The sequence below is a fragment of the Colletes latitarsis genome, chromosome 11, assembly GCF_051014445.1.
Source record: "Colletes latitarsis isolate SP2378_abdomen chromosome 11, iyColLati1, whole genome shotgun sequence".
NCBI classification, from domain to species: Eukaryota; Metazoa; Arthropoda; class Insecta; order Hymenoptera; family Colletidae; genus Colletes; species Colletes latitarsis.
The window spans coordinates 21969323-21994522 of record NC_135144.1 but is presented as its reverse complement, the minus strand read 5'-3'; the positions used below and the strand labels follow the sequence as shown (position 1 = coordinate 21994522).

Below are 25200 nucleotides of genomic sequence, written 5' to 3'. Positions count from 1 at the left end.
CTCCATATCTGTAGTATTACTCATTTTCTATTCGTTAATTTTTATTAATACGTGTCTTTTCGTACATCAGTTCGAACAATTGCCATACCAAGCGAAAAATTCGGAAGTGATTTTAGCGTCCTCGTCAGAGGAACTATTTACTGAATTAGTATTGATGGGCAGAAAGTTGCAACGTGTGCGTAAGTACATGCGAAGGGATTGAAATTCATTTCTAAATCTGTTGGTAATGTTGCGAGTGACACGAAAATGGTAATGGGACTCAGAGTCCCAGAAAAATGGGCCGAAAAAATACAGTGGGTGAAAGGTCTACTCGTATACTTCGTCCGTGTTCATACCTCGTCTGTGGTGGATCAGTCTACTCTTTTTATCACTAGATGGTACCAGCAGTTTGTGCAAAATCGGTCTGTGAAAAATGTTATCAATCTATATTGCTACGTGATTTTCTTACATTAAATTTGTTTAGCTTAGTAGTTTTCTATCTTAAATTATTCAATCTAATTTCCTTGGGTAATTACCTCGCGTGTTTATTTATATAAAAATAGGTATGAAATCTCCTTCATGTAATTACTACATACTTTTGTTTATACATAAACTTATATACAAATTTTTCTATATATATATTGTATGTACTTGAATAGTTATTACGTCGAGTTAACATTTAACTCAATATTGTATATGAATTTCCCGCGTCGAGGTTTCATTCAACCACCTGTTTTTAGTGGAACGTGTGAGAGGGCGCATGCGCGGCGGGAGAAACAAGAACGGCCGGTCAGAGAAATCGTGCTAGTCGTCAGTTGTGCGGCACACGGCGATGGCGTATGTTGTTGGTATTTTTGTGTCGTTGTTCGCACCTCGCCGGTCAGTTATACCGTCCTATTGTTCAAAATACGCGACGCGTGTGAGTGTAAGCTGTTAACGCGAGGATAAACTCCATACGTGATCATAATTTTGTGAAGCTCGGGGTGCAACAATTTTGCAGGATTCCGGATGATCTACAAGTGATCCAACATGGCGTCGACCGATCTGTCGTTCGGTAAATGATGAACTCGTGTACCGTACACACCTTTGACAAGGTCTTCCCGAGGTCGTCCGGTTTTTAAAAGCGTCCCGTGTCCCCTTTTAGCTGATCGAATCTCGTTAACTCTCGATTATCGTAGATTCGCATTGTCGCAGTGTCTCGTTTTTTTTTTTAAACCGTTCAGTTTTCCTTCGCAGGAATAATGTTTCTTTTCTTTAATTGCTTCGTTGAAGATCGTCTTGCGCATCGTACGACCGAAATTTTTTTGACCAACTTTTCGATGCGTTTGTTAAAAGAACGTAGGTCCTCTTTTGCGCGAAAACAAAGAGTATCAAACGAGAATTCAAAGTGTTAGAAAAACTAATAACTTTTAATTCGAAGTAATGGCACTATTATTCGATGCCTATAGATAAATACATTTCTATTACGTATTGTCGGGTTTTTTTCGACGGTATATTTGTTCGCTTTGTAACGTTGATGTGCAAAAGTGCGTTTCTGTAATTTCTCGCGAAATGATGTCCTTTTATTTTGCTTTCCATCGGCGCACGGTAACCAGGCTGCATACCGGCGTTCTACAGAGAAGTCTACGAGAAGATTTGCTCTCCCACGAGTGGAAATGTGGAACGAGAGGTGTTTAAATCCCTCCTTGTCAAGTCTCAGCTGAGCAGCTCCGTTCTCAGTCAGGTATGTCCTCTTCGTTTCCCTCTTCTCTCATTTTCGTACAAACAGTGTAGCTACTTAGGGCCACGTACAGACGAGACTACAGTTCCCAACTTGTGCTTTCTTTACACGCTGCGTTTACGTTCAAAGCAATTCGGATATCCCAGAGACCACGAGCCAAATTTTACTTGACTCTAGCTGACCACGAGCACATTTTGAATACCGTTACTCGTAATACCAGTGACGCGAAATTAATTTATTCCACTTCTAAAGTTAACCGATGCGTTCTGAAACATTTTAATCGACAAATTGTATATACGTTGGTCTCGTCGGTTATCTATCGTTCGAATTGAATTTTGCCCATCGAACCCTCGTAATCGTAGAAATACTTTTGTTCAATTAATATTGCTCGCAATAATGCACGCATTTAATGTTTATTAATATATCATCGCCGGTTTAATTATGTTAATTGACGCGAATTATAGCGACACGGTCAGATAACGAATCAAATCTGTGAACAACGGTATACCAGTCTACGTGCCCGAAACTGTTGCCACGTGAATAAATTTATCGCGTAGCGGTTCCTGGCGACACAAAACGGTTTTAGAATTTTTACGTGCATGACGCGACTTCGAACGATCAAACTTCAGGACGTATACTTATCTACGACGAATACGTCCGAGCGGAAAAGAAAATAAACAAGATGCAAACTGTGCCAAACGTGTGACTGGTTACATATTCCGCCATGTTGATTTCTTGACAAATTTTGTAAAAGTTAGACGAATTCATGGAATTTTGTGATGTAATCGAATTATTATATATTTGGGATAAACTTCTTTTGTTCTTTGAACGAAGTGTTTCTTCTGTTTCGTTGTCCCGTTCTCCTAACAATATCATTATTTTATCATTAACACGCCCGTTGACGATAGTCCGGCACGAACGCCCCTTCGTAATAGTGGAAGATTATGCACCAGGGTCAGCTTTGATCGTAGATGTGTTTTCCGTACGTTCGATATTTTCACGTTGTAGAATCGTCGCTCAATATTTCTATAGTTTATCAATTTTCTATTTGTATCGAATCGAGACAAATCCAGCGTACACCGAATATTGATTATAGAAGAAACTAGAAACAATAAAGTGACACGACACGAAACGTTGTAATGGGGATTGAACGTCGCGTCTCGTTCATTGACTAATGACACAATCAAAATAACGTTACGTGGGTCGCCGCTTTATCGCCAGTCATCGCGGATCTCTATGAATAAGACGATCTTGAATGATACACATCGTGTAAGGCGATACAAAGGGATTCGTCGTGTATCGCGTAGCTGAGCCGTTCAACCGGAGATGACGAGTTAACTCGTCATTGGAAAACGTTTACCCAACGCTCGTGACGAGTTAACTCGTTGGAACTTCGAAGACGACGCACGCGTGCGTTTAAACTCGATGGTTCGTTTTTTTGTGCGACAAAATATTTTTTAGATACCAATCCGCGCGGGTGTTCGAGCGTTTGCATCGAAGATAAGCACCCATAGATGGCGTGAATTGCTACTTTTGAATCACTCGTGATTCGATCACGTTCATTCCCAATCATGGTGACTTTTCACAGTGATTCGTGATTCTTCGTGATCGCTTTTGATTGGTGGGGAGCGTTCTATTCACTTTTCACGAATTACATATGTTCTTAGATTGTATATGGATTATATTATAATATGGTGTAAAAGCAATGTTAACATAATTTTCTTATCAGGAGAAAGGAAAGATAAGTTTTATTCTAGAAAGATTCTAGAAGCTAAAATAAGACGAAAATCGAGAATGTGAATTTCTTGATTGCGGCTTCGTTAAAAAGTTATTAAAAAATTTCAAATCATTCTGAAAAAATTATTTTTGGTTGGGGTGGTCAATTACAATCATTTTTGGTGAATAGATATACCCCCGAAATCCTACCCACTTTCGAGAAAAAAATTCGAGAAGGTGTGAAATTTTTCGACGAAAAACAAATTTTCCAAATTATTCTAAAAAAATTATTTTCGGTTGTGGGGATCAATTGCAAGCATTTTTGGTCATTACACATACCCCCGAAATCCTACTCAGTTTCGAGAAAAAAATTCCTTACCGAAAATATAATTTCTGGCCAGAAATGTCTGCCCGAATTTTCATGCGAATCTTTAAAACGTCATAACTTCTGAACGGAGTGGACGATTTTAATGTTCAAAAAGCCAGTAGAATATGTAGCAATTATAAAAATATTCGAAAAGTTAGTACTTGGCCCCGCAAAATGAGAAAAACCCCATAAAAATAGTCGAATTTTCAAACAGCCATAACTTCTACAATAGTGAATATATTTCAATGAAACTTTTTTCTGAAGTAGAGCTCACGGGTACCTACAAAAAAGTATTAGACAACTTTTCTGTAGGGCGTCAAACAAAATTACTAAAAATGAAAAAGGAGTTTTTAAGAAAAATCGACAGGGGGGGTGCCTAAATTTTTCGACGAAAAAAGAAATTTTTGATTAATTTTAAAAAAATTATATTCGGTTGCAGGGATCAATTACAATCATTTTTGGTCATTACACATACCCCCGAAATCCTACGCATTTTCGAGAAAAAAATTGGAAAAGTTGTGAAATTTTTCGACAAAATTAAAAAATTTCAAATCGTTCTGGAAAAATTATTTTCGGTTGTGGGGGTCAATTACAGTCATTTTTGGTGAATACACATACCCTCGAAATCCTACGCACTTTTGAGAAAAAAATTCTTTTCTGAGAATATAATGTGAGGTTAGAAATATTGACCTGAAATTGGATGTACATACAATACGTATGTATGTATGTCTACAGGCGGAATTTTAAACGTTAATAACTTTTTAACAAAGCCTCCATCAACAAATTGGTATTCTTGATTTTCGTCTTATTTTGGCCTCTAGAATCTTCCATTAAAATTTTTCCCAAAGGTAGCCGAACACCCTCTATAGAGAACAGACTGATGTAATTCATAGAATAATAGTAGCTCGTTTAATGAATAGAATCTCAAGTTTTAAGATTTTTTTTTAAAGCAACTGTAACTGGAAAAATAATATACGATATTTGGAAACTTAAAAATATACATCGTTCTCGATTGAAAAAAAAACATAGTTGAGATTGTTCAATTGTCTCCATCTGAGAATAAAAAACAATCGTTTCTACAGGATGTGTTCTTTTTGTAATCTAAACGCATTATTATTCGTAGAAACATTTTTTCCGCATTGCTCATGTACAGTAAGCGTGACGTAACGCAGCAGAATCATATTTTCCAAGAAATAATTAAAAATTCCTTCTCTAGTAATATACAAATAATCTTATAACGTTTCAAATTTGGATGTGGTTATTATCGAACGTCACCAATTACATAACCTAAAATTTATCTTTGAATTTTCATGCTCGAAAAATTTCGAATGATGTACTTAAATATTATACGGTAAATAGCTAGATTAAATTCAGCATTTTTAGCATTGCAAAATTAATTAGTATGAATTTGTAAAGAAGTTCCAATCTTATCGCTTTTCTTACGTGTCCCGTGTTATGTTAGCATGTTTTACGCATATGTAGGAATTTTAAATTTCGTACTATTAAAGCAATTCGTCGTTTATTTTATTTTAAAATTGTAATTTTATCACATTTTGCTAGATCAATCTATTACACGTGTATACAAGCGTGTATCTCAGTGTCGAAAAAAATTTATATAAATATCTAAATGACCTTGTTGCCAAGTTATATCCATTTGTGTATCCCGGACGATTATTAATCACGAACTGGACCAAATAGCATAACTGATTCTACTTGACTCTCGGTATACGATATTCGATAACTCTTCGTTTTTCTTTTGTTAGCGGAAGATTAACGGGTCAGTCTTGTGTCAATTCCTTGAGTAACCAACTGCATGTATCGTTCAAAGAATCGTTCCATCATATATTATGCACGACGGTTCATCGTCACATTTTAACCGAATAATTATCAGAAACGGGTTTATATAAATAAAATACTCAGATTTTATTTTTGAATAATAGTAACGCTTTGGAAGAGACACCCTTTCACTATTTTACGAGAGAACTGCAGTCGAACAGAAACCTGAGAGCTAAAGAACCGAGGCGTTACCTCTCTTGTGTTTATACGAGGTCCTATCGCATCTTTGTATAAACAAGAAACCGCAAGATAAAGCATCTCTCTCCATCAGAAGAGGCCAGTAAATGAGATTAATTTTTGTATTTGATTTTCAGTAAAAAAACCTAACAATAATATGCATTTAAATTAAAAAAAAAACAAATCGTATTTTAGTGTAACCGTCGACACGACGGGTCTCGATAAACATATTTGCAATCGATGTAAGTGAATCTAGCATTAAATTGTCGTTGAAAATTGCTTAAAAAGTGGCGAAGCCGCGGTTAATGACCAGTTGTTAATAAACATGTGTGCCAAATCGTTGAGAAGAAATGTCGAGCGGTAGTTTCACAGTGGATACGGTTATGTTTGCACGCGTACCATGCGACGCTCGACACAACACAGATACGCGCATAAGATAAAACTTTCATGCATACGTGTCCCGACCTCTCTTCCCCCAAACCCTCAGCAATAATTTTGTTTAATGACGTTCCAGTTGTTTCCTCTTCCTGCTTACCAATACTTCGCTGCTCGTGTCTTTCAGAAATGGACGTCATTTTATTCGAATAACGGACAATCAGTAATACCAACCTACAAGTAATTTATTCGCGACGATTCAATCGATCGAACGGTTTAATTTTAAATTGAAATAATCGATAATTTTATTTCTTGGAACGTACGCTCGTTCATTTTCTATTCATTATTTAAAATTCTTATTTGGTTCAGAATTTTCCTCGTCTTTGTTAACTTTTATTCCTTATGTTAAAGTCTAAGAGACTGTAAGAATAAGTATACATCACTGTCAGGCTACTATAAATCTGTCATACTTTTATTACGTTGCTTTTAACTTAAAACCGAGCTAACTAATAAATTACAATGTCATACTTGTCATTGTTTTAAACTAATATTTTACAACGAATAGAACTTTATTATTAATGATACATCATTAGCTATAGCCAGTTGTGTCCTCGCATAAAATAGTGTCAGCGAAGGAAATAATTTTTTTCACGTTTCGAAATCATACAAAAGTTCTCTTAAAGAATTTAATTTATTTAATCTAAATCGATATTGATTGAAATAAATAAAACAGTTTGTAAATTTCGAACCCAAGAATTCTGTCCTCTTTTTTAGAGAGCGTTAGTTGAAATTAGGAAAGATAAGTAATTGCATCTCCCGGTAACTATGAAAAGAAAGCCGTTTGAACAGAGGAAGTCGTTTACATTGTAAAGCACCTTTTGTTCTTCCAGCAATAGTTTGAATATGAATGAAAAGAAAGTCTGCTGCTAGCGGTGAAAGAAACGCGACAGAATGTGAAATCCTCTCGTAGTATTTTCAAGAAACACGTAGACGCTTTTCTTCAGATTAGCAAGTACCGGTATAGAAACATAATAATAAAATGTTATAATCTGGACGCTGTAAAAACTGTTTCCTAGCAAAACTGAAGCGTTACTAAACTACATGCATGTTCGGGACGCGGTAATAAATGCTTTCATTATTGCGCCTATAATATCAATTTCCATAACGCGATGTAGTAACGGTATGTGATTAAACTTTTATCGAATCGCGCCATTAGACACAATCTGATAACTAAGTAGTTCAGGCGCGAATTACTTCGATCATAGATCGAACAAAGAAACGAATACAAACAGAAAATTTCGTTCACGAAAGTACGACAGCGGGGAAAGCAAAGCGGAGAAATGGGGGAAATGGGAAAAGCGAATGCAAATAAGATTGGAGTTAACATGTTTGAAAGTTCCCGGTCCTTGTTTTCTCGTTGGTTTCGCGAGTGTCATTAAACCTTAATCGTCGATCGAGTTCACCAAGAGGAAACTACAATGAAAATAGGTTCCTTGTTCGTGGTACGTGTGAACGTTAGTCGTGAACAATTCTCGAGAAAGCTGAGAGGTTAGGTTAGCTCGTCACGAGCGAGTCTTCAACTTCAATGGCCCCTTGCATTTTCGAACAGTATTTAGAAATACTCCATTGAAATATCGTACTTGTAAATCGACAATGCGGTACGAATGCATACGCCTTTTCAGAGAGCATGGGACACATTGATACGTCTCTGTAGATTTAAAAATATGAATATTCTTGACCATCGCGTCCAGATAAGCGGGAAGCCAGTTCCAAGAATTCTGGTGAGAATAGCAGCCGGCCAATATTCAAGACAACACCATAAAAAAGGATAGCGAGTAAAAGAGAAAGAGATTCGAATGTCGAAACGATCATGTTACTGTTTACGATGTTATCTCGCTTCGCCGTCGAACTCGATGCTCCGTCGAGTGCAATATTTTTGGACATTCATTCGATGTAGTATCTTTATTAAAAAATTCTTTACAATCAAATTGTTTACGCTTAAATTTAACGTTCATCGATAATGCCTAATTTCAACGGATTAAATTACTTGTAAAGCACTACCGAATGCAAGTGTCGCGTGACTCAAGCGATCAACAAATATGGCGGCCAACGACTCGTAAAGTTCGCTCTTATTGAAAAACCCTGTATATACACGTAACCGTGCAGTTTCTGCAAAGTCTGGCGGATCGTTGAAAGAGTGGGAACGAAAGCAGGAGTAGTGGAATGGCGCAGCAAGGTATAAAAATTCTCGGAATGCAGTTACTTTCATTTATGGCCTAATCCTTAGGAATCGTCCACAGTGCTAACCGAGGTTGTACCGTTAGCCGAGTCTATCGCACAGGTTGCGACTGGTTATCAGATTTAGCCCCGCGATTGGCGCGCAAATCGCCATCTTCGATTCAATTTTTTTTTTTGCGCGCGGTCTATTAACGTACAAATATTCGCTAGGTCTCAAAATGATATGTCTCTCTGATACCGTACGATGAACAAATATATTTATACCACATCCAAAGTGTACAAGGACTTACTCATAGTCACATTCTTTCGCGCATGACCTTCTGTACGTGTGTTCTTTTTTAATTGAAAAGCATCGACCATCCTGCATGAAATTTCAATGACTACTGGGAAGGCAATATATAGAACATTCATGGATTTGTAGTTTTATTTTATATATTTACATTGGACCAATAATTTTCATAAGGCCCAAAGACTTAACAAATGATCTAATACTGCATTCTTCTTTCCTTCGTTTGGGAAACAAGTTTAATGAATTGTTGAGAGATACTCTGCTTGAAATCACACGTCATACGTGGTTTATCAAGGTCAGCTGCATTTGAAACTCGTTTCCATTGTTCCCTTTCAAACTAGAGTTAAAAAATTTAACCTCTTCAAGCTTGGTGCGCATTATAACGTCCACGAAATATTTTTTAATAGGGAAGAGGGAAAAATACCTGTTACGTTTGGATTAAAATTAGATTATTTTTTTTTTTATATCAGATATGGGAACTCGTGGACAGCAAGACGGGTTACCTGACCAGGAGCGGATTGTATAAGGGCCTTGCACTAGTCGCGTTTGCTCAGCAAGGAAAACAGCCAAGCGACAAACTCCTGGAGAACTCCGAATCTCAAGGTTAACACGTTTGTACAAACCTTTAATAAAAAATTAAGTACTCGAGACGAAAGGTAATCTTTGGAAGCATATAAGAATCTCTTTAAATAGTGAGCATTACCTACTTACTTAGTTACTAAAAAAATGAAATTAATTTGTTTAGAAACAATCGAAACATTCCAAACTTTCAAAAGTCCTAAACTTCGGTGTCCAAAAAGATTAGATCCAAACTTATATTACGTGTTATTGAGGTTATATAGACGAACAAAATATAAATTTACGCTCGAAGATGCTATAGTGAGAAGATATAAACGTCCAAAGAAATACGGGCAAAGTTCGTGTCTAGAGTTCGTCGTAGAAAATCGTATACATATCATGATTCTCAATGTCAGTTATCTGCATTCTTAGAGTAGGAAGAATTGTCGAACATTGCTTATAACTGCCACAACAAATCGTAAATATCTTCGAACATTTATATCTTTTTAATGAAGCATGTACAGACATGAGTTAATAGTTATGCAGGGTGTTCGGCCAACCCAGGGAAAAATTTTAATGGGAGATTCTAGAGATCAAAATAAGTCGAAAATCAAGAATACCAATTTGTTGATGGAGGCTTCGTTAAAAAGTTATTAACAATTAAATTCAAAAATTTCAAATCGTTCTGGAAAAATTATTTTTGGTGGCGGGGGTCAATTACAATCATTTTTGGTCCTTACACATACCTCCGAAATCCTACCCACTTTCTAGAAAAAAATTCGAGAAGGTGTGAAATTTTTCGACGGAAAAAAAAAATTTCAAATCGTTTTGGAAAAATTATTTTCGGTTGCGGGGGTCAATTACAATCATTTTTGGTCCTTACACATACCTCCGAAATCCTACCCACTTTCTAGAAAAAAATTCGAGAAGGTGTGAAATTTTTCGACGGAAAAAAAAAATTTCAAATCGTTTTGGAAAAATTATTTTCGGTTGCGGGGGTCAATTACAATCATTTTTGGTCCTCACACATACCTCCGAAATCCTACCCACTTTCTAGAAAAAAATTCGAGAAGGTGTGAAATTTTTCGACGGAAAAAAAAAATTTCCAATCGTTTTGGAAAAATTATTTTCGGTTGCGGGGGTTAATTACAATCATTTTTGGTGAATAGTCATACCCCCGAAATCTTGCGCATTTTCGAGAAAAAAATTCAGTACGAGCGGAACTTTAAACGTTAATAACTTTTTAATGAAGCTTCCATCAACAAATTGGTATTCTTGATTTTCGTTTTATTTTAGCCTCTAGAATCCCCTATTAAAATTTTTCCCAGGGATGGCCGAACACCCTGTATAGTAAGCTTGGTCCTAACCTCTAAATTCGAACTGATTCGAAGTGCTTAAAATCTCGTAGAGTTTCCTTCGTATCTAAACAGTGTGAAGAAATCCGGTTTTTAATAGTGTCGCTGACCAACGCAATAAGTGCCGACTCGCTTATCGGTAAAAGGATACTCTTATCACGTCTGAAGGAGGTTCACCGGAAATGTACCGTTCTTCCGGATATCTCGTCTACCACTTTGCGACACACGATTTCTAAATCGAAATAGAGACAGTTTATAAATACGTATGTCCTCTTATCAAGGAGAAGGTGTCCACCAATTATAAAATGTACAATATCTCGCTTATGCCTGTTGTTAGAGTAAAATCATGCATGACACAATTTGTTGGAAATTAAATTTAGAAAATTTTTTGTTTCGTACAAATTTTTCATGCACGGGCGCAGTTAAGTTTTATTTAAGCGTTTTGTTCGTGTACGCGAAGCAAATCTTGGAATACAAACAAATTCTCTAATAAAGCCTTTCCGACGAGTTAGAAAGAATTGTAATGTACAGATGCTGTTCAGATTCTAAAAATACGTGTATACGATAACTGGCTTCCTCGACTCTCCGCAATAACAACGCAAACTCGATAACGTCGTCTGCGAGCGTTTTTTATTCGCACGCTGCAGACTTGCAGCGACAATGAATCGAGCGTTTCGTTTCCTACGGTTCCGACTAACGTCAACAACTGACCACGATGCCATAGCGTTCGGGCTTATATGCTTCTTTAAAGGAACCTTTGAGATCTCGAGGTAGGGGGGAGGAGTCCACCGCAGAGGACATCAATTGGTTACATTCCTCAAAACCGGTCGAGACGAACCGGTACACGAATCGCAGATCTCGAATTTGGACTTATCATTCTACAGAGGCCGTCTTTTCTATTCTTTCAACCTAATTTCGACACCATTTTGCCTAGGTGTCGTTTCACGCTGATATTCCTCTCCCACGCTCCCTCCCCTCCCATTGATTGCATGCTCGAGTTGGTCGATTTAAACGAGTCACCTTGTATATCATTTAATTTTTCTATTCTTGTATCAATTTCTGTTTTTTTTTTAATAGAATTACCTGTTCCTACTCTGTGCGATTTATCGGAAGTGACGCTTCTGGCTCAAAGGTTGCACAAAGGTAGCAACCCTGCAAAATTGAACCTCACGTACTCGGATATTTGTAATCTGGACACGATAGAAGTAAACTTGGTACCGGAAAAGAAAGGGATCTTTTTGAAACACGTGGAGTACCAAGTGACGAGCAAGGTATTTAGTGCATACAAAGAAAATAAATATTTAATCTCCAACTGGCTGAAAAGAAGCTACACCTTTGAAATTCAATGTAAAAAATATAATTATTGCGTTTCATAATGCAATCGCTTCTCACGTAAGTCGAAGTTTAACGACGGTTTTGAAGGTACACAAAATTTTGGGTAAACAAGTACCATAATCAGATAACGGCATTACGAAGAAACAATATTAGCTCAACGTGCCAGTTGAAGACTAAAATAATTTTAATCTGTGCAAATATTGTGTATAAAGTAAAAGTAAAAATGACGAAGTCGTATATTGAATTATTTTCAGAGATTCAATTCCGTCGTTTATAGACGCTACAATGATTTCGTATCGTTGCACGAACTCCTCTTGGCCAGATTCCCGTACAGGTTGATACCGAAACTACCGCCGAAAAAAATCGTTGGAGGTAAAGCTTTCTGTTATATAATCTTATTTTAAAACGGTAAAAAAAAAACAATCTAATACATCAACTTTATGCTGGATAATTTATTCGTGATGCTCGTGACTTCGCAAGGTTAACGAACCCTCGTATCGCGTACCGTGTAGTCTGCTATTAATTCCCCTGAATCGTCAGGGACGCGAACCTTCCATTGTTTTGGATAATGTATTAATCATGATTCGCTATTTACAGCGGACTCTCAGTTTCTGGAAGAAAGGAGACGGTCCCTCCTGAGATTTCTCACCGTTATCGCGCGCCATCCGGTAGTGAGCAAAGACCACATTGTACAATTTTTCTTTACCTACACCGGCGAGGAGACGCAACATAAAATTCGCGAGGTATTCAGGCGAGTGCCGGACGAATTCGCCACGTCGGAACTGTCCTCGAAAGCGAAGGAGCTAGTACCGCCGGAAACGTTAACCGAATTCGCGAACAGTCGCGACCAAATCAGAGTGATACTGCTCGGTATCTCTCGGCTGAAAAACATCGCAGATTGCTTGGCAATTAGATCCCACAGCTACGCAGTAGACATGGCGGAATTAGGCACGCAGTTGAACAATTTAGCATCGGAGCCCCACGGTACTACTGCTTGGGCCACTGGTGGATCTACCATTTGGCAAGAGATGAAAAAGGGTTTCCACATCATCTCGAAGTGAGTACTAAAGCGATAATTATTTTCATTGCTATTATTTCAGCGAAGCTATACCGAAAAGAAAGTACATAATAGTACAACGTTTTATTTATGTGTCTAGTATACTTTTGTTCCTTGTTTTTATCGCGTAAATCAGGTTCTGTAGCATCCGTGGTACAGTATTTTTTAACGCAGTCGTCGTAACGAATACCTCTAGCGTTTAACTACAGGTATCGCAATGATAACCAGGTTGCTGGTTTCCTCTTTTAAGTTTACAATTGCAAAATACCAGACTGTCTTTATTTCAACTTCTTTCATTCTAAATCTTCACCCACAAATTGCAAGACTAAATGCTCAAATTTTTTAGCTTTTGTGTCTTTCATACCATTATAAAATTATAATTATGTCTGTGGTAGTGTCTTAAGAAATCATAAAAGGAATTTCGAAATGGTCGTAAGTAATTTACTTACAGCTCTGTTAATAACATTAAACGTATTAATATCGTTTTCATGGAAGCATATTTTTTTATTCTGAAGGCGCGTCTATACGTAGGTAATTTTAATTACAGAGAATTCAACTTGCTCTCCACGAGAGCTCTGCAACAAGCAGTCAGAGAAGAAACAATGGTCTGTGAAAGGCTGAATCTCCTCTTAGATATTTTAGTAGCACACAGAATACTATGTGAGAGGCATGAACGCGGAGTCAGCGCTGATCATCAGCGTGCATTATCCACAATGTTGTCTTTAAAGAAACGACAAATGCAAGGAGTCATACGCGGCACTGATGTAAGTTAATTCTTCGAAACTGGGACTTTGCACCGGTATTATTAGAAATCGATATAATACCGAAATATCAGTACCCTTATAATATCGAATATCGTTACTACAAGTATAATACCGGTATCTTCCATTTCGGTACGAGTCCCCCCCTACGAAGTAACAGGTGATGATTTAGAGTCTTACGCGATGTCTATTTATCCGGTGACTTAACTCTAATTCATTGTTACCGTGTAACGGTCATTACGTGATTATTCTGAAATTGCTCAAGGTCGGTTACATTAATAAGAGGAGAAACGAGGTGATAATATGTCATCTTGAACTTGTATCGTCTTACGCAATTCGTTCCAATTGATGGCGAACCACGTGTGCGGCTATCGTGTTCACGAAAATTAATTTGTTTCGATTGAAGTTTTGTATGCTTTGCAGACCGACACTGTCGAATATCTAGAGAACAAGATGGTTGCTCAGGAGTCGGTGATCGCGAACGTCGAGCTACGAAATTGTTTTTCATTGCACTGTTTACACATGGAGACACAACTCGTTCACGCACACTTAGAGATACTTGCCACCGTATTGCAGAGCCTCGTCAATGTTCAAATCCGCGGGCATTCCGAGGTAAGAATTTTCACTTGTTGAAATTAAATTGTAAATTGTATATGAAATTTATCGTGATGTTTGTACGCTGTCGAAAAATTGGGAAATTGGTAAGTGCATCGAACATTTTAAGTTCACAGTAGTGTTCTACAACGGTGATATACAGGGTGTTTGGTCACCCCTGGGAAAAATTTTAATGAGAGATTCTAGAGGCCAAAATAAGACGAAAATCAAAAATATCAATTTCTTGACTGAGGCTTCATTAATAAGTTATTAAAAAATCTCCAATCATTCTGAAAAAATTATTTTTGGTTGCGGGAGTCGATTACAATCATTTTTGGTGAATAGACATACTCCCGAAATCCTATTCACTTTCGAGATAAAAATTGGAGAAGTGAAATTTTTCGACAAAATTAAAAAATTTCGAATCGTTCTAAAAAAATTATTTTTGGTTGCTAGGGTCAATTATAATCATTTTTGGTCATTACACATGCCCTCGAAATCCTACCCATTTTCTAGAAAAAAATTGGAGAAGTTGTGAAATTTTTCGACAAAATTAAAAAAAACTAAACAATGAAAATTTCAGCTGGAGTTATTTTTATCGATTATTTGATTTTTTTTTTAAGTTAAAGATCACATTATGGTACTAAGTTGAACTTAATTCGAGTGTAATTACAACATAGAAAAGATAAAAGTAATGATCTAGATAATTCTAAATATAAAATGATCTTAAAAGCTCGTCTGTTTGTATCGTAATAAATATATAAAAACAAAGATTATTGAAGCAGATAATTTTTTTAACAATTACAGCTTGCCGAAGTGTGGAAATTAATAGAACCAACGATCATGAAGTGTTTACCAGAAAAATCAACGAATGGATCGAACGGAATTTCATAAAGAAGAGAAAGTTTTTTTTCACGCTACGCGTGTTTTGCAATTGAAACTTGACGATTGGTGTACAAGGTAATGCTTGTTATTATAAGACAATTGTTACGAAAACGAAGACTTGCAAAATAATTTTAATGTACGATTGTAAGAAGACAATATTGAACTCTTACGATTAAGAAAGTGTTGAATACATATCTGATCGAGATATTAAGCGTGTTATACATAATGTTAATAAATATTGATAATTTTTATGAAAATCAGGTGCAATACGATAATATTACACTCAGTGAAGTAATGTGTGTAGACAAGGAATTTTCTATGTGCGGTATTTTAAACATATATAATTCGAAGACTTTTTAAACATTCCTTGTTGTGTACTTAATATATTTTATGATCTGATTGATACTCTCGGGATAGACAACCGCATACTGTCGTGTATATAATAAGTTACGCTTTTTTCTGTAAAGACGCATAATAGGTAAAACGTTTGTATAAAACAACAAAACAATTGTAAATAATTTGGTTACTGAGATACTATGTTTTTATATGAATTAGAAGTCTGGCGAGTGTTAACATGATTTTCATATGCCATGTTGATCGTGGTTACTCTAAATATTTCACACGTTTATATGCAATACTCGCCTTTGCATAATAGTAATGAAATATATTGTTATTATATAAACGCATTAATTTACTATTATATTCCCATTGCAATCGATTTTAACGAAGGTATTAATTAACTTTGAATCCCAATGTTGCCATTGAAATTACTTATAATACACACTTCAATTGCATAGGTATAACCCAATCCCATAACAAATCCAAATGCAAAAGAAAAAGAAGTAACATTTAATATATAACAAGATATGTTCTTTATTGCCTTAATTTGAATACATATAACTTGTTTGAAATTTTGAGGTGTATTTTATTAACATTTATACTTCTGTCTTCTATGTGATCAGCTAGAAATTGATTTAACTTGATGGTCAAGGAAGGTATAAGATCAGTTAACCTTGCTATTTCATCACCAAGACACCACGCAAAACTAATATGGTAGGATGAGTCCTGCAAATGAAAGAACAATTTTCAATTATTTAAACGGTAAACCATAAAATGTACCATAATACTTCGGAAATTAAAATATCTTACTTCATAAAAGCCTGGTAATTCATACTCTGCAAGAAACTGATTAAGATCCTTTATAAAATGTGTAAGGGTATTTTTGTAATCTACACACTCTATCCCAAGAAATGTACGTGTCTTTTCTTCATTGCGATATGCCCGTATATTCAGAAGTTCTAGATTAAATTGGCCGGTTTTATTGCATAATTTCTTAATTTCTTCTACAAAGGATTCGATCCAATGGTATTTTAAAATTAAAGTCCTTGTTACACTAATGTGGAATTGCTCGGGAAATATATTACATTCAATTGGTACTTCCTTTAATACTGATAACATCCATGAGAGTATAGTCTTACTGGGTTTATCTGTAGTTTAAAATTATTAAAATAATGTATGTACATACATCATTAAAACAATATTGCATGTTCCTGTTTCTTTTATACTAACAATCAATGTAAACCAATGTAGCCCAGTTACCACGTTCGTGTTTGAAACTTCTTACTCTTCCTTCGTGTTCTAATGGATCATCATTGGTATCATCGTGATGTGGAACACCTCTCCATGTTGTGATGCTTTCAGGCAAAGGTAAACTACAATATAAATAAATAAATATGAATAGAATTTCTTAGTAGAATTGAAAGATCAATTTATTTAATTAACCTCATACATATATATCTTAAAAATATAGCTCGTCATTCCTGACAATCGATAAAAATGCGATGTATTAAATATGTATGAAAATTGATGAAACATAATATTTAGTAATAAACAATATAAATACCGCTCAGAAACTTCGCTGGATTTATCACCGTTATCCTGAACAACTTCGTCATCTTCAGAATCGGAACTGTAAGTACTAATTAAGCCTAAACCTGACATTATTTACAAATATTTATAATCAAATTACATTTTTTTATGCTTTAAGGTTATGTTTCAGAACTTTTTTTCTATTTGCAGTTTACTTTATCAATACGTAACGCGTAGAATTAATATTTATTCGCATAACATCAACTTTTTACCAATACTCGAGCTTTTTACAAAAATAAATTTGCAAACGGGAACGGTTACTTTAGAATTCATTTAATAACTTTCAAATCATTTTTAGAAGGTTAAGTTCTTAAACAAGTTCGATCGTATTCTAAAAACATGGAAATATAACACATAATTTTACTGATTTGTGTTTTACAAACGTAATATTTACATAGTTATACTTAAACCTAGTAAATATCATTTCTTTATATTTATTTAATTTGAGTAATGTTTTTACATTTAAAATTTATTACAATTTATACACGAACAAAAAACAGCACACCGTACATTTGAAAATCTATATATTATGCATTCGCGTGAAAAAGACAGTCGAGTATTTACATTCCCCACTTTATCATTGGTAGAAGTGCTGGCAAATTGTAACTGGAGTAGGAATGTTAACACTCGACTGCCTTCTTCTTGTGGGCGCATAGTACATCGTAATATTTTACAAAATTAACAACAAATATCCTTCAAATTGCATTATATTACAATTTCCCAGCAATATTCAGCTTTTATTTATATTACTTCGATATATTTATCAGTCCTCATAATTGACATTTCATTCGCTAAAATCTTCCTCGTCGCTGAAATACTGATTCTTTTTATATCGTTTTCCTGATTTCTGAGTTGGTCTATCCTCTTCGTCATATCCTTTACCTACTCTCTGGCTGTTTTCTAATTCCTTTTGTCTTTGCTAAAATATAAAACTTTACGTATTTAAAATGTAAGAACTATCATTTCATTATTACTATCTCTGTAGCTATTAGAATCATATCAAATTTCTTTATATTCCTAATTGTAATTCACGTCATTTAAAAGTGCATCACCTCAAACGCAATTGCAGCACTTAATGTTTCTACTTCTTCTTCCCAATTATCATCCACTAATTCGTCATCGCTATTTTTACTAAAATCGTTTGTTCTTGGACTATTAGTACTCTTGTGCTTCTTTCTGATTCTAATTTTTTTTAATGGTGGGTTTCTTGGCCCTAATGTATTATTCCTGCAGTTATATGATAAATGGCCTTCTTCTCCACACTCGTAACATTGAGATTTGTCCGGATAGTCTCTTCTACGAATAAATTCAGTACTGCGTCCATTATCTACAGCTATGGAACTTTTTATAGTACGACCACCTATCTATTAAAAAATGATCTATTGAAAAACAAATCATAAACATAATATTATTACAGATAATATACGATAATTTACCTCTGTGTTATTCAAACCCTTAGCACAGGAAAATGCATCTTCCGGAGTAAGAAATAATACAAATGCAACACCGCGACTCCGTCGTGTAATTTTGTCTTTCATTACTGTCACTCTACAGACAAATAAACAGAAGTATCATGTTTCAAAACATGTTACTATCAAATGGTTCAAAATGTGATTTAAAAAATTCATATGCTTTACTTTATAATTTTAAATATGCGGATACTTAATTTATTTACTCTTCAACTTTTACTTCTTTAGTGTATTTTGTACATAAAGAATTCTTGAATCTGTCATATTTATTGAAAATATTATAAATCTTTCTAGAATTGGTTTATCAAAGTTTATGTAATTTTTTCATGATTATGGAAATATGTATAAAATAGCAGTAAAAATTTTATTTAATTTTGTATATTTATGTAATTTTAAAAAAGGATAGGGTACAGGGATATGTGCAATATACAAAAAAGAAACTTAATATTGTAGTTTTTACCATATATTTAATCAATGTAAATGATGCATATAAGTCCATAAACGATTGAAGAGTATAAATTTTATAACTTACTTTACAATTTTTCCATAACTTTGTAACAGTTGGTGTATATCATTGTTTGTTAGTGAAAAAGGTAAGTTTGAAATATAAACAGTCGATTTGCTGGGTACTACACCACCGCTCATTGCTTCTATTTTTTAAACTCCTATTAAGTTATAAAATTCATTTAGCTTAACCTGAAATAAAAAATAATATTTTAAATAATTGTATAGAAGTTATATAATTTTATTTATACTACATTACGTTACTGTCTGTCATTTATTGAAGTATTTGTATTTAAACGAAATAACTCAACCATCACACAAGTTTAAACAAATTATCTGAACTCATATAAATATACTCGAGTTTCAGCTACTCGCTGATATAGGTTATTTTTATAACAGTTCTAAAATGTATTTCTTGAATCAATCGCAACATATTTTTCGTTGATTGTCATTTTACTTTTCGAAAACATACAAATCTAAAAATACTTTATAAATACTTACTAAACTACGGTTACCGTCATTATTTACATACTAAACACCACCATTCCTTTTATATAAATATCAAATAACAACACTGCAAACCGCAAAAATGGTTGGTTCGTTACGGATTCAGTTATCAATCGTACCAAAATACAGTCAATAATGGACAATATTTTTCATGCAACATACAGCGAAGTAACAAACCACGCGACTGCAGTAGAGCAGAAATGCCAGATTGAGCACCGGGTGCACTACTCACACTATGTCAGATCGAGAGTCGCCCAAGTTACGTGGAATAGTTCATTATTTTCAACGCTAGATGGCGCTTATTTCTCGACCTCAAACCCTCTGGTGCTAAAATGCCCAAGTTTGTCGTGGACTAGTTCGTTACCTTCAACGCTAGATGGCGCTTATTTATCGACCTCAAACCCTCTGGTGCTAAAACGTCCAAGCTTGTCGAGAAATCCATCTAGCGTGGACGATACGAACTATTCCATGACAAACTTGGGCGTTTTAGCACCAGAGGGTTTGAGGTCGATAAATAAGCGCCATCTAGCGTTGATGGTAACAAACTATTCCACGACAAACTTGGACGTTTTAGCACCAGAGGGTTTGAGGTCGGAAAATAAGCGCCATCTATTGTTGAAAATGATAAACTATTCCACGACAAACTTGAGCGTTTTACCATCCGGATTTCTAAAGTGCCGGGAACATTTCCAAAATGCTGGCGGCTTTGCGAAGAGGTGGCATGTATCTTATAGCTAAGGGAATAATGAGGAGAGGAAAAGAAAGGTAAAAATGATGAGAACACATAGAATTCTTTAAAATTATATCATTTATTGCCATAGATTTACGTTATACAAAGCTTTAATATACATATGTACTAAACCTAGTGTGGTTCTCTTCTTTGTTGGAATTAATACACGAGCACACGTATATATTTTGTGATCGTTCGGTGCAGAGAGTTTATGTATTTTTAACAATAAATTTTATTCAAAAACAAATAACAACAATGAATAACAATGAATAACAATGAATAATCTTTGAATCCTAGTACACATAGTCGCAAACGAATCTGAACTGGGAACTGAAGTTCTTTCGTTGTTTGTTCAGAGATGCCAGAAAGGCACCGAAGGTGATCTCTCATACTATGTCAGATCACGCGTACGTGACCTCGTGGAGTTTCGGAAACCCGACAAAGGCAAAATGATGCATGCCCTTTTTCTCGATTCATCGAAGCTGCCCAAAGTAAGTTCGGACCGTCTCGTAGGAGTCGAGAGAGAAAGGCTCACACTTCCCTTCTCGCTCTTGAACAACTAATATCCAACCTATCGTCAACAGGTCTCCACTGGCCTCTGCTGACCACTGCTGACCACTCCTGGAATTTCTGACAACGTATAACAATTACGACTGGCTATTGTTAGTCTCTCCCAGCCTCTGCTGACCGCTGCTGACCACTCCTGGAATTTTTGACAACGTATAACGATTACTACTGACGTCTGCCAGCCTCCGCTGGCCTCTGCCGAACGCTACTGACCACTGCAGGTATTTCTGATAATGTATAACAATTAATACTTACTACTGCATGCCCCTACAAGTCTCTGCTTGCCTTTGCAGGTTTCTGCTTACCTGTGCATGCCATCGCCGGACTCTGCTGACCACTCCTGGAATTTCTGACAACGTATAACGATTACTACTGACGTCTGCCAGCTTCCGTTGGCCTCTGATGACCGCTGCTGACCACTCCTGTTACTTCTGACAACGTATAACGATTACGACTGGCTACTGCCAGCCTCTCCCAGCCTCCGCTGGCCTCTGCTGACCACCGCTTATATTTCTGACAACGCATAACGATTACTACTGACTTCTGTCAGCCTCCGCTGGCCTCTGCTGACCGCTACTGACCACTCCCGTTACTTCTGACAACATATAACGATTACCAATGGCTACTGTCAACCTCTCCCAGCCTTTGCTGGCCTCTGCTGACCACCGCTTATATTTCTGACAACATATAACGATTACTACTGGCTACTGCCACCCTCTGCTGGATTCTGCTGACTGCTACTGACCACTCCTGTTACTTCTGACAACGTATAACGATTATGACTGTCTACTGCTTGCCCCTGCTGGACTCTACTTGCCTCTGCATGCCTCTGCATGCCTCTGCTGGCCTCTGCTGACCGCTGCTGACCACTGCTGACCACCGCTTATATTTCTGGCAACGTACAACGATTACTACTGGCTACTGCCACCCTCTGCTGACCTCTGCCAGCATCTCCCGACCTAAGCCGGCGTCTGCCAACATCTCCCGACGTCAGCTGACCATCGCTGACCACTGCTGACCGTTGCTGACAACTTGTGACATGATGTAATATAATATAATATGTTTATAAGTTTTGTATAATGTAAATCTATGACAATAAATGATATAATTTCAAAGTATTCAATGTGTTCTCATCATTTTTTACCGTCCTCTTCCTCTCCAAATCATTCTCTTACCTATAAGATGCGTACCACCTTCTTCGCAAGTTCACCAGCATTTTAGAAATGTTCCGGGAACTTTGGAAATCCGAATTTGACCTTGACCTTGGCCCAGTTTCGAAAGTGGGTCAAGGCCATTCGAATCTTAGAAAAATTCCGGGCGCTTTGGAAATCCGGATGGCCTTGACCCAATTTCGAAAGTAGGTCAAGGCCATCGAAACTCAGAAAAATTTCGGGCGCTTTGAGAATCCGGATTTGGCCTTGACCCAATTTCGAAAGTGGGTCAAGGCCATTCAAAAATTTTAGAAATCTTCGGGCCAACTTGAAAATCCGGATGGCCTTGACCCAATTTCGAAAGTAGGTCAAGGCCATCGAATCTCAGAAAAATTTCGGGCGCTTTGAGAATCTGGATTTGGCCTTGACCCAATTTCGAAAGTGGGTCAAGGCCATTCAAAAATTTTAGAAATCTTCGGGCCAACTTGGAAATCCGGATGGCCTTGACCCAATTTCGAAAGTAGGTCAAGGCCATCGAATCTTAGAAAAATTCCGGGCGCTTTGGGAATCGGGATTTGGCCTTGACCCAGTTTCGAAAGTGGGTCAAGGTCACCGGCATTTCAAAAAACGCTCCGGGCACTTTGAAATTCCAGTTTTAAGCAGAGAAACGGTTTCTTATAACTAAGGGAATAATGGGGAGAGGAAAAGAAAGGTAAAAGTGATGAGAACACATAGAATTCTTTGAAATTATATCATTTATTGTCATAGATTTACATTATACAAAGTTTTAATACATGTACATCATGTTAGAAGTTGTTAACAAAGGTCAGCGTGGTCAGCAGGGGCCAGCAGAGGTCAGCAGAGGGATGCAGAGGCATGCAGAGACTAGCAGGGGCAAGTAGTAGCAAGTTGTAATCGTTATACGTTGCCAGAAGCATCAGGGGTGGTCAGCAGAGGTCAGCAGAGGCTGGGAGAAGCTGACAGTAGCCAGTCGTAATCGTTATACGTTGTCAGAAGTAACAGGAGTGGTCAGCAGCGGTCAGCAGAGACCAGCGGAGGCAGGCAGAAGTCAGTAGTAATCGTTATACGTTGTCAGAAATATCAACGGTGGTCAGCAGAGGCCAGCAGAGGCAGGCAGAAGTCAGTAATAATCGTTATACGTTGTCAGAAATATCAGCGGCGGTCAGTAGAGGCCAGCAGAGATCAGCAGGGGCGAACAGTAGCATGTAGTAATTGTTATACGATGTCAGAAGCATCGGGGGTGGTCAGCAGTGTTCAGCAGAGGGCAGCAAAGGCATGCACAGGCAAGCAGAAACCTGCAAAGGCAAGCAGAGACTTGTAGGGGCATGCAGTAGTAAGTATTAATCGTTATACATTATCAGAAATACCTGCAGTGGTCAGTAGCGTTCGGCAGAGGCCAAGAAAGTTCAGCAGAGACACGCACACGCTGACAGAGATCTGCAAAGACCACCAGAGGTTAACAGAAGTCAGTAGTAATCGTTATAGGTTGTCAGAAATATCAGCGGTGGTCAGCAGAGGCCAGCAGAGGCAAGCAGTAATCAGGAGCAGTGAGTAACAGTCGCTGTATGGTGTCAAAAGTTGTCGGGGGTTCTGTACTTTTGTCAGCACTGGTCATCAGAGGTCATCTGAGGCAAATAGAAATCAGGAGTAATTTGCAGAGTTCAGTAATGAACTCTAGGAAAGGCAAGTAAAAATACCTGGGCAGTCGAGATTCCGAATCGTATGCCGTTGACGTGAGGTCGGATTTCAGTTGTTCAAGAGCGAGAAGGCAAATGTGAGCCTGCCTCTCTTAACTCCCATGAGACGTGTCCACGGTGCACTCGGCGCTTCGTCTGGCATCTCTGGTTTATACCAGAGATGACAGAGCACGCGTATGTACATGAACTTGTAGTGTTTCGGAAAGTCGACAAAGGTAAACTGACTGCTCTCCTTCAAGAGTCTCAGAGACTCAGGCGGTTCGAAATAACTTCGGGTAATTTCGGAGAATCAAGAAAGAGAGCATGTGTCAGTTTACTTTTGTCGTAAATTAAATTTTTCGTGACACAAATTATGCAAAGGAAAAGATTAGAGAACTAGGTAATTGTTATTACCAAAAGAAATTTTACCTTCGTAATATTTCCCTTTTTCAATGAATGAAATTTGCAGTTTGTACATTTTGTTTTGTTTTTATTATAAATAATATGTTTCATTAATTATACAGTAAAATCGAATCGATCATTGTCAAATTGCTAAAAATATAACAATGCTTCAATACATTTTAAAAACAGGCAATCATATTGAAAGGTTCAACATGAATAAAATAGAAAGCAATTTTTATTAAAAACTACAAGACGTGAACTATGAGAAATAAAACTTATTGAGAAAGACAAAAATGATAGCAAATTTACATACGAAATTCAGTTTAAAAAATTAGGAAAAGATTGTTGGCCACAGTTTAATAATTCCAAGTAACGTCAAAAATATTTGTTTTTATTAGTGAACATTTCTTTTTTTTTTTTAACAAATGTCACTCTATTTTTGCTAACTTATACAAACAAACACGATTACTATTTATTAAACACATTGTCGATAAACTAACTGTTGCTATGTCGACATGTCCATCATTAATGAATGTTACATTAAAGTGAGAGTGATTTCTAAAAATCTATGACTCGATTTGTTTTCTAAAATTTAGCTTAAGAACGCGATTTTTAATAACAAATAAAAGTATTTCCTTTAATACTAAAAGTTAGGTACTCTTGTTCATTTTCGATTTATATTTACTACGAATATTGTAACCACTTCACTTCTACCTTGTGTTAATTATTATACTAATACCTTATGGCATCTTAACCATAAATCTTTATTACCAGGAAACAAATTTTATTTAATACTGATAGTCGTTTGTTTTAACAAAAAAAAAAAAAAAAAAAACAATTCGAACAACTGATCCTTATAACAAAAACAATTAGATTGCACCAACTTTTAATTTTAACATTACTTCGAATTAGTCTCCTAAAAGAATAACTATAATATTGCACGATACCAGTCATACTCTTAAGTCTTTTTATATTGTTGCGTTAGGAACTGGTTTAATGGAT

General features: G+C 36.4%; 3 protein-coding genes across 4 annotated transcripts; 1 reads left to right on the top strand and 2 right to left on the bottom strand.

The window, feature by feature from the left end:
• The first annotated feature begins 792 nt into the window (after positions 1-792).
• Positions 793-16072, top strand: LOC143347780 (sorting nexin-8). Its single transcript, XM_076777288.1, has 9 exons — positions 793-1033; positions 1575-1702; positions 9168-9300; positions 11688-11881; positions 12200-12317; positions 12543-13002; positions 13550-13766; positions 14187-14375; positions 15165-16072. Exons 1-9 carry the CDS (start codon positions 1009-1011, stop codon positions 15249-15251), a joined length of 1551 nt encoding a protein of 516 aa, XP_076633403.1. The 5' UTR covers positions 793-1008; the 3' UTR covers positions 15252-16072.
• An 18-nt stretch (positions 16073-16090) lies between these two features.
• Positions 16091-17513, bottom strand: LOC143347781 (U6 snRNA phosphodiesterase 1). Its single transcript, XM_076777289.1, has 4 exons — positions 17146-17513; positions 16812-16954; positions 16392-16729; positions 16091-16307 (listed from the first exon to the last, which is right to left on the bottom strand). Exons 1-4 carry the CDS (start codon positions 17241-17243, stop codon positions 16116-16118), a joined length of 771 nt encoding a protein of 256 aa, XP_076633404.1. The 5' UTR covers positions 17244-17513; the 3' UTR covers positions 16091-16115.
• Positions 17514-17604: 91 nt separating this feature from the next.
• On the bottom strand, positions 17605-19870 carry LOC143347783 (zinc finger CCHC-type and RNA-binding motif-containing protein 1). Of its 2 annotated transcripts, none has more exons than XM_076777292.1 (5): positions 19409-19613; positions 19173-19336; positions 18608-18719; positions 18224-18535; positions 17605-18090 (listed from the first exon to the last, which is right to left on the bottom strand). In XM_076777292.1, exons 2-5 carry the CDS (start codon positions 19283-19285, stop codon positions 17956-17958), a joined length of 672 nt encoding a protein of 223 aa, XP_076633407.1. In that variant the 5' UTR covers positions 19286-19336; positions 19409-19613; the 3' UTR covers positions 17605-17955. The 2 variants fall into 2 exon arrangements, with proteins under 2 accessions (XP_076633407.1, XP_076633406.1); XM_076777291.1 differs by lacking the exon at positions 19409-19613 and adding an exon at positions 19646-19870 and having other exon boundaries at positions 17614-18090.
• Positions 19871-25200: the final 5330 nt, after the last annotated feature.